Source organism: Amblyraja radiata, chromosome 2 (genome assembly GCF_010909765.2).
Source record: "Amblyraja radiata isolate CabotCenter1 chromosome 2, sAmbRad1.1.pri, whole genome shotgun sequence".
Classification (NCBI taxonomy): domain Eukaryota; kingdom Metazoa; phylum Chordata; class Chondrichthyes; order Rajiformes; family Rajidae; genus Amblyraja; species Amblyraja radiata.
The window spans coordinates 38,782,654-38,791,721 of NC_045957.1; the positions used below are offsets into that span (position 1 = coordinate 38,782,654).

At 43.4% G+C, this 9,068-nt stretch overlaps 1 protein-coding gene across 3 annotated transcripts in view; it reads right to left on the minus strand.

Annotated features, from left to right (window-relative positions):
- The window catches only part of znf438 (zinc finger protein 438), a 191,176-nt gene extending 183,095 nt beyond the window's left edge, over nucleotides 1-8,081 (minus strand). For 2 of the 3 annotated variants that reach the window (XM_033045230.1, XM_033045221.1), the window contains exon 1: nucleotides 7,910-8,081. In XM_033045230.1, the coding sequence (XP_032901121.1) occupies nucleotides 7,910-8,015 (106 nt within the window). In that variant the 5' untranslated portion in view covers nucleotides 8,016-8,081. The remainder of the gene's footprint in view (nucleotides 1-7,909) is intronic. The other variant, XM_033045249.1, reaches the window with a different exon arrangement.
- Nucleotides 8,082-9,068: the final 987 nt, after the last annotated feature.

Sequence of the window (9,068 nt, forward strand, 5' to 3'; positions counted from 1 at the left end):
TTTTAGGCTAAAGGAAATTGCAAAGAACATTCCGTTTTCTTTTAAAATCATACTTTGAGTTTAATACTGAAACTTTCTATATATTCCTTTGCTTCGCCATCCCATCCACACCACAGAAAATGTGACTGTTTCAAGTAATTTCCCCCCCCCCCCCCCCAAGTTGTGGTTTTAAGATTAAATTCATTTTCAAGTAAATGTCAGTTATATACTCCAATACGCTGCGGTATTTTGCCCATAGCTGGTTTAAGTACACGTGTTTGGAAGGCAGAAGAGATTTCAAAGTATTTGTTCTTGCAGATGGAAAACTGAAACTAATATACCTTTGCTACATCCGCAGCAATTCAAATTTCATATTATATAGCAATTATTGTTTTTGCATGAAAGTGTGAATGTCCCACCTTTCAGAACTGAAATCAGATGCCCTTTTCCACCATCACAAGAATCTTCAAAGATATAGAAATGTCGATCTTTATAATAATTTGAGTGGCAAATAAACAATTCAAATTGTGAAGAAAACCACTAAGCATATCATAAGGTGCTCTAAATTATCCATACAGTTGTTCAGCATAGAAGCAGGGCCTACAACCTACTGCATCTATTCCATCCATCATGCCTATTTATGCTAATCCCACTAGTCTGCATTACCTCCATATCCCTCTATTCCTTACTCATTCAAGTACCTGTTCAGATGTCTCTTAAATGTTGACACTAAATGCTGGAGTAACTCAGCAGGTTAGACAGAAGTTGTGTTCTCAAGAGATGTTGCCTGTGTCTTTTTTTGCATACCAGCATCATCAGTTCCTTGTGTCTCTGATAAGTTGTTCTGCTCCCACTCCAGCAGCTCACTCCAGATACCAACTTAGGCCGAGTTTATTGCATTATGCATAGAGCTACAGAAGCAATGAAAATCTTGCTTCCAGCAGCATCAAAGACCCATACTCAGACAACACACAGAAATATAAATTATACATAAATTACAGATACATTTGACAAAATAGTGAAAAGTAAAGGAAAAAGGCTGCAAAAAAAGATATTAGTACAATTTTTTTTTAGAAAGATTGCTAGTCCATGATAGCACGAGGTATCTGTAGCGTTCAATTGCGGGGGTAGGATTAGGATTGTGCAGGTCATTTCAAAATGCTGATAGTTGTTGAAATGTAGCTGTTCATGAACCTGGAGTGGGATTTAAAACGTCCGTATCGCCTGCCCTACAGTAGTACGAAGGATATACCAACTACTTGCGTGGAACATGTACTCCTCGCATCCCTTTTAAACTTTCTCCAAGTCAAATTAAACCTATTCCTCTAGATTCAAAAATCTCTACAATGGGCCACAGACACTGACTATCTCCCCCATTTAATCCTCTAATCATTTTCCATACCTCCAACATGTCAACTCTCAGCTGCTCGTGGGAAAACAGACCCAGCCCACCCATTCTCTCCGTCTAACAACTCCTTTCCCAATCCCAGCAACATCATTGTGAATCTTTGCTACACCCTCTCTAGTTTAATCACATCTTTCCAGTCGTTTAGTAACTTGAATGGCGCAAATACTTCAAGTGCAGCCTAACCATCATTTTGTAAATTCACTTTGTATACAAGGCGTTAACATTTGTGACATGTACAAGAGATCTGTTCCTTTACAATTAACAATCAAATCATTTTTTAAAAACTGGAAAATTAAATTCGAATATACCCCACAGAGCACAGAAACAGGCCATTTGGCGTTTTTTAAATACATGCCCCAATTATATGTACATTTACCCAATTCTCACCATTTGCAACAGTTTTTTCTGAATTTCCTGTTTTATTTGGCAATAAGAATTCACAGATCCACTTTAAGAAGCAATTAAAAACCACAATTGAAAAAATTTAGAACTTTATTTGAAATGTTGCTACGAAATGATCCAAACTGCACAACATAAATTGCTTTTTATACTTTAGATTGGCTTTACTTTTTATTAAAACTGGAACCGCACTATCAACTTAATCTAAACATTTGTTATTTGAAGGCTTCCATTAACAGAACTTAACCTTCTCACTGAATTGTGACATCATGAGGATTCCCCCACCCCACCCCCACATTTCTTTAACTGAGGTCAACGTTGTAAATTGGTTTTCCCACGCGTCACCCCTCTAACCCAAACTCCTCTCCCCTCCCACAACTACTGCTGCTCTGCTGCAGGTTTTCTTCAAATCCTTAATGTCACCTCTAGGTTTCTAGTATTATTCTCGTGATCCTCTGTGGTATTAGTCCAAAACTGTGATATTCTGACAAACAAAACTGATACGTGTAGGAAGGAACTGCAGATGCTAGTTTACACCGAAGAGACACAAAATGCTGGAGTAACTCAGCAGAACAGGCAGCATCTCTGGAGAAAAGGGGGTCTCGACCCAAAACGTCATCCATTCCTTCTCTCCAGAGATGTCCCCTGCCTTGCTGAGTTACTCCAGCATTTTGTGTATCTTCAACAGAACTGATAGATGGTCACTCACCAGCCTGCATATCCAGCAGCAGAGATTTGTTTTTTTCTGATTTCTCACCATCTACATTCATTTCATCCTCTTGACTTAATCGTTCCCATTGATTCTCATCAGTTCACTGCTACAACATCTTCAACTTGATCTGCTTTCCTAAGTACTGCACTGTTTCCCCTCACTCGTTTCAGGGTTTCTTTTAAAAGCTATAAACCCTAGAACCTCCCCAATGACTTTAGACAAATACATTGCTACTATAGCACTCCACCCAAAAGATAATACATCAAAGTTTTCAGAGTGTTAAAAGGAAACTGACATGGGTAGACACTACATTGCCCTGATTGAGAGTCGGCGTCTAAAAAGCTATAAAGTCATGTTTTTCAGAAATTGAAAATTGGTCTACATGCAAGGTAGGGACATAGACATAGAAAGTAGGTGAAGGAGTAGGCCATTCGGTCCTTCCAGCCAGCACCGCCATTCAATATGATCATGGCTGATCATCCAGAATCAGTACCACGTTCCTGCTTTCTCCCCATATCCCTTGATTCCATTAGCAATGGAAGCAACATCCCTTGATTCCGATAGCAATTTATAGCATTTAAATTTGGAATTATTGGACAAACAGCAATTGATGCTGTCAGTAATCAATACTTAAATTTGAGACTGACAGATACTTATTAACTTCAGCTTTTAAGAGATGTAGAGCATTATTTCCCAAAGGGCAGAACAGGCACAGGAAACAAAAGAAACCTCTGGTGTTCCAATGCTGCTTAAACCAATTAAACAGACTCTCTAAAGTCATTTTCTTAATATCCATTTCAAATATGTTTGCCAACTCTCGTGTCTACTCATTGTGCACAAAATACATGCATGCTACGTCCAGGGTCTTTGCAACTGGTTTTCAGAAAACATTAGCTACAAAACCAATACATATGAGGAAATAAAGAAAGGACCAGCAGGTCCAGGAACAGCTTCTTCCTTGCGGCTGTTACATTACTCAACACTGTATCTCGGTGATTGCCAATCACCCCCCCCCCCCCCCCCGGACACTCCTTCCACCAGGGAAAAAAATAATTGCACTACTATGACTATGCACGTAAATATATTTATTTATTGCTCATATTCTATGTCGCTCTTCTAGGGAGATGCTAACTGCATTTTGTTGTCTCTGTACTGTACACTGCACAATGACAATAAAGTTTGAATCTGAATCTGAAAGACAGGAGATCACACCTGTGGTGGAAATGTCAGAAGTCTTAAATCAGAACTCATACTCTGAGGAATTGTCAAACATATCATCCCCATCATAGTGATGTTGCCAAGCATATGGATGTGGCAGTTTTAAAAGAAAAGCACATTTAGATTACTAATGAAAAGTTTCCTTCTGCAAATGTAAATGGGCCCAACAACATAGATTGCAATACCAATGGTCGAAATTTATCAAAAGTACATATAATAAATACAACTATAGGAGCTGCAGATATATCCCATTTGCCACTGCAATCTTCTGTTAATATAACAACAGGCAGGGCATTAATATTACTGGTATTGTAGTGAAGCGGGTACACACAAATCCATTTAGGAATATGCAGGAGTTGAGTTTCATTCCAACAAAAGCATCAAAACAGCATCATGAAAAAAAAATCTAAAACAATTCCCGTTGCGCAGTTTAGATAATTTACATAGATTTAAACATATAATTCCAAATAAACAGCTGCATCTGTGGTTTTTAATTACCTCTTAAATTAGATATTAAATTCTCTCAATTTTCAGGCCCTTTCTTGATGTACACTTTCCCCCCATTCGGAGGTATGTAATAACATCACATGGTAACTGGCCCAGAAATCTATTTCCCTCTAGGGACATGTCTAGCCTCTACTCATCAATTCACTTCAATAACCTCGACAAGTTTAGGAATTTTCCTCGCGGCAAACTGCTGCACAAACACCCATATGATCATGTAATTTAAAAAAAATCATTCTCAATACGTAGATGTCATTGGCAAAACGAACCGTACTTCTTTGGTACAGCTAATTAACACAGCAGTATACCGCAAGAGGTTTTAAATTTTTATAGCCTTATTTGATTTCCAAAAGCAATGAAATATATTTCTACAGGATGTTATTACACCAAATACGACGTTGCAAACCGTTTTGTTTATATGTGCAAGGTTATGTATTCCAAGCAAGTGCTTAGTCTTAATTTTAGATTTGATTTCTGTATCCAACATAATGGATTAAACCAGCATCAAAGAATGGAACTCTATAAGTTGTAGAGCCACAGATGGCATAGTCAGAAGTGGCACAGGAAGAAGCAAAGGAAAACTAAGCTAACAACAGACCTCAGATTCATTTTAACAAGAGAATCCCTCTACAAATGAAACCTTCTCCTCATTTATCCTCAAACACATCCCATGGCCTAAAAAGATTGTCCATTTGATGCGAATAGATGAGAACTCAGCTTAATTTCATCCTGGACTCTTATACCCATGACAAGATTTTTATCTAATCAGACCAAGTGACCGTAAACCCAAATCTCAGAGTTTATGCCAGTTACCCATCCATTGTGTAATAAATGGACTGGCAATCGAAATAAACCTTTTTTCTGATTAAAGTAGCAGTTAGCTTACAATGCTCCTAGGGCACCATGAAGATTCTGTTACTAAAATTAGTGTTAGGACAAAAGGCAAGAATAACAGGTGCAGCATAACGAATATAATATAACTCTAATTGTTCCAGCATTTTGGAATAGTGTTGATCCGTTTGAAAATTGCCCCATTCTACAAGCTACATTACAGTGTGCCTAAATTGTCCCAAAGCAATTACTAGTTTAATTAACTAATGTCAAGAAAGTGCAAAAACTTTCTAAAAACTAGCTACATAAAAACTCTTTATTTTGCACAAAACCTAAGATAAACCCCATTTCCACAATATATAAAACAACGACATATTTAAGAAAAGCAATGGCCAGAGAATCAATACCTAATGCAAATACAAATATAACCATAGAGGTCAAAGTGAAAATATGTACATTTTTGAGTGTAACAGCCAAATCTGGAAGGTTGTTATTCTTTGACAGTAGATAAACAACCAATATATGAACATAAAATTAGGTCAATTATTTGACTGTGACATGAATCACACAGATAGCAAATTCGTTTTTCCTGCAACATTTAATTAAAAAATCTCCTAATACGATATAGACACAAAATTATTAACTAATTTTAAGCAGTTCAAAATCCAAGCAATCAGATCAAAGGGACATAATGATGTGCATATTCTGTTCCAAACACAGCAATGTCATGTAAATACAATATATGTTATGTTAATATCTGTGATATCATCCTAGTCGTAGAAAATTGCAAAAGAATGAGGTGCTTTTAAATCATGTTATGAAGCAATAAATTGCATACCTTGACCAAAAATTAAATACAGCTATTTGTACCAAAGGAACTGGAAAGTATTTACTTTATGAAGTAATATTGATTGCTCGACTGTCAATGACATCCCTTAAATGCAACTGGAAAAAAATTACTTGGGCTGATTGAAGAAAGTTTCTGAATTTTACAGACACTATATTCAATGGTTTAGTCAGACAAGACTATGCTTAAAGATGTATATGAAGGAACTGCGTGTGCAGTTTAAACTGAAGATAGACACAAAAAGCTAGAGTAACTCAGCAGGTCTGACACCATCCCTGGAGAAAAGGAATAGGTGACAATTCGGGTCAGTCTGAAGAAGGGTCTCGACCCAAAACATCACCTATTCCTTTTCTCCAGAGATGCTGCCTGTCCCACTGCGTTACTTCAGTTTTTTGTGTCTATCAATGATTAAAGATGCTTAAATGAAACACTTATTCTTATGGATAATATTCATTAGAATTGTTTAATTTTAAGAACCATATTACTTGGCAGCTGGCACACCTGTATTGGTTTTCCGTGGGAATTAAAGTATTCATTCCAGGATTTGCACTATTTCCCCTAACCCATCACCTTGATATTAAGATGTTAAACCCAGGTAGAATAAACAAAAAAAACTTGAACGGAGTAGGGAGGCACAACACCTTGCAAGGCCTCCCCACCAGCACTACTCCTTCACCACCACCACTATCCCCTCCCACCCACCACCACTATCCCCTCCCACCCACCACCACTATCCCCTCCCACCCACCACCACTATCCCCTCCCACCCACTACTACTACCCCCTCCCCACCACCACTACTACTCCCTCCCACCACTACTACTCCCTTCCTCCCACCCCCACTACTACTCCCTTCCTCCCACCCCCACTATTTCTACCCACCACTACACCACCGCCACCACTACCCCCCTCCACTACTACCACTTCTACTACTCCCTCCCAATACTACTACCACCAATACTATTACTACAACTAACCCCTCCTTTCCACCCACCCCCACAAAGCCCATTAAGAACTTCAAAAACTACATTTAAGAAAGTGGCCCTAAGCCCCACCAGGGTTGTTGTTGCTTGTAGCAGGTGCTCGCACGGCACACGCCCACACCGGCCTGGCTCAGCGATGGGCGTTCGAGGCTCCGAGTGACCCGCTACCGGGGAGGGATGATGGAGGAGGGATGAGGAGGGAGGGATGAGGAGGGAGGGATGAGGAGGGAGGGATGAGGAGGGAGGGATGAGGAGTGAGGCTTAGGAGGGAGGGAATGAGGGCGGGAGGATGAGGGTCGGGGTGAGGACGAAGGATGGGGAAGGGATGAGGGGGGGGATGAGGAGGGAGGAAGGAAGGGATGGAGGGAGGAAGAGGGATAGGGAGGGAAAAGAGGAGGGAAGGAACAGAGGAAAAGGAGGAGGGTGTTTGAGGGATGAGAGGAAGGGAGAGGGCTAGGGGCAGGGGGTGAGGAGGAGCGAAGGGGAGGAGGAGGGTCGTGGGGCAAGAAGGGAGGGTGGGGGATGGAGGGGGGGACCGCGATGGGCAGGGAGGGATGAGGATGGAAGGGCTGCGGGGAGGGAGGGTGGAGAGGGAGATGGAGGAGGGGGGTGGAGGGGAAGGGTGACCGGGAGGGGGGATGGGAGGGGGGGGGGGAGGACAGAGAACAGACAGGGCCCGATAAACGACCACAGGCCGCCAGGGTGCCCATGTTGTTCCACACACAGATATTTTAAACAACCGGCAAGAGCCGCTGCAAAGGGAAAAGGTCAGAGTTGAGGCCACCACTGGGGAGGGGAGTGGGCGGCCAGGCGGGCCGGGCCAGCGTACACCTCTCTCCTCAACCACCACCCTCACCCACCCCCACCACCATCACCCATCACCATCACAGCTCATTCTTTGCCGCTCTCGGTTATTGTTTTTTCTTAGGGGGGAGGGGACCCGAAAATGCGGGTCAAACACCTGCGCGGTTTGACCCGCCTCCTCGGGGAGGGGAGGGGGAGATGCGATGCGAAGCGGCCCTGACTCACCGTGTTTCCTCCTCGGGTTCGCCTGCTTTCTGTGCTTGCACCTGGAGGCGTCCGCCATGATGATCCGCTCTGCGTGGGCGCCGCCATCTTCCCCCCTTTCGTCCATCAAGTGCGGCGGGAAACGGCAGCAACGGCGGCGGTGGCGGCGGCCCCCTCCCTCCTCCCTCCTCCTCCTCCCTCCCTCCCTCCTCCTCCACCTCCCTCTTTCCCCCTCCCTCCTCCCTCTTTCCCTCCCTCCTCCACCACCTCCTCCTCCGCCTCCTCCTCCCTCCCCTCCCTCTCTCCCTCTCCCCTCTCCCCTCTCCCCCTCCCTCCCTCTCCCTTCTATTCCTCTCCTCCTCCCTCTCCTCTCTCTCCCTTCCCTCCCTCGCTCCTCCCCCCTCCCTCTCTCCCTCTTGCCCCTCCCTCCTCCTCCCTCTCTCCTTCTTTCCCTTCCTCCTCCACCTCTCTCCCTCCCTCCCTCCTCCACCACCTCCACCTCCCTCCCTCCCTCTCTCCCTCCTCCTCGACCAACTAACTACCAGCCGGGATCCAGACCAGCCGAGCAAGCAGGTTTCCAATGCCGCGGAGGGGAAGGAGTCGGTGTCGAGAGGTGAGGGCTGGCTTCAAAATCGATGGGTTGCAGCCTCGCAGGGAGACACCAAGTAGCTCAGTGGGACCAGGCAGCATCTCTGGAGGAGGAGGAATGGGTTGACGGTTTTCGGGCCGAGACCCTTCCTCAGACTGAGAGTCAGGGGGGGAAGGGAGAGACACAGAGATAAAGATAAGGATGGGTAAGGTGAGAGACCAGACATCAAAGGGGATACGGGGTCAAGGAATATGTAGAATTGCTCACTTGTTAGCTAGGAGAAGGTGCCAACGAAGCATACAGGGATAAATGTAATCATTGGGGACAGACTTGAAGTTGGAGAAGTCAATATTCATACTGCTGGGGTGTAACCTGCCCACAGTCTGGGGAACACCAGTCTATCAGGCAACTGAATCATCCTACCACAACCAGAGAGCAGTGCTGAACTACCATCTACCTCTTCGATGAGACTCGGACTATCCTTGATCGGACTTTGCTGGCTTTACCTTCCACTCAATGTTATTCCCTTATCATGTATCTGTACACTGTAAATGGATCGATTGTAATCACGTGTCGTCTTTCTGCTGACTG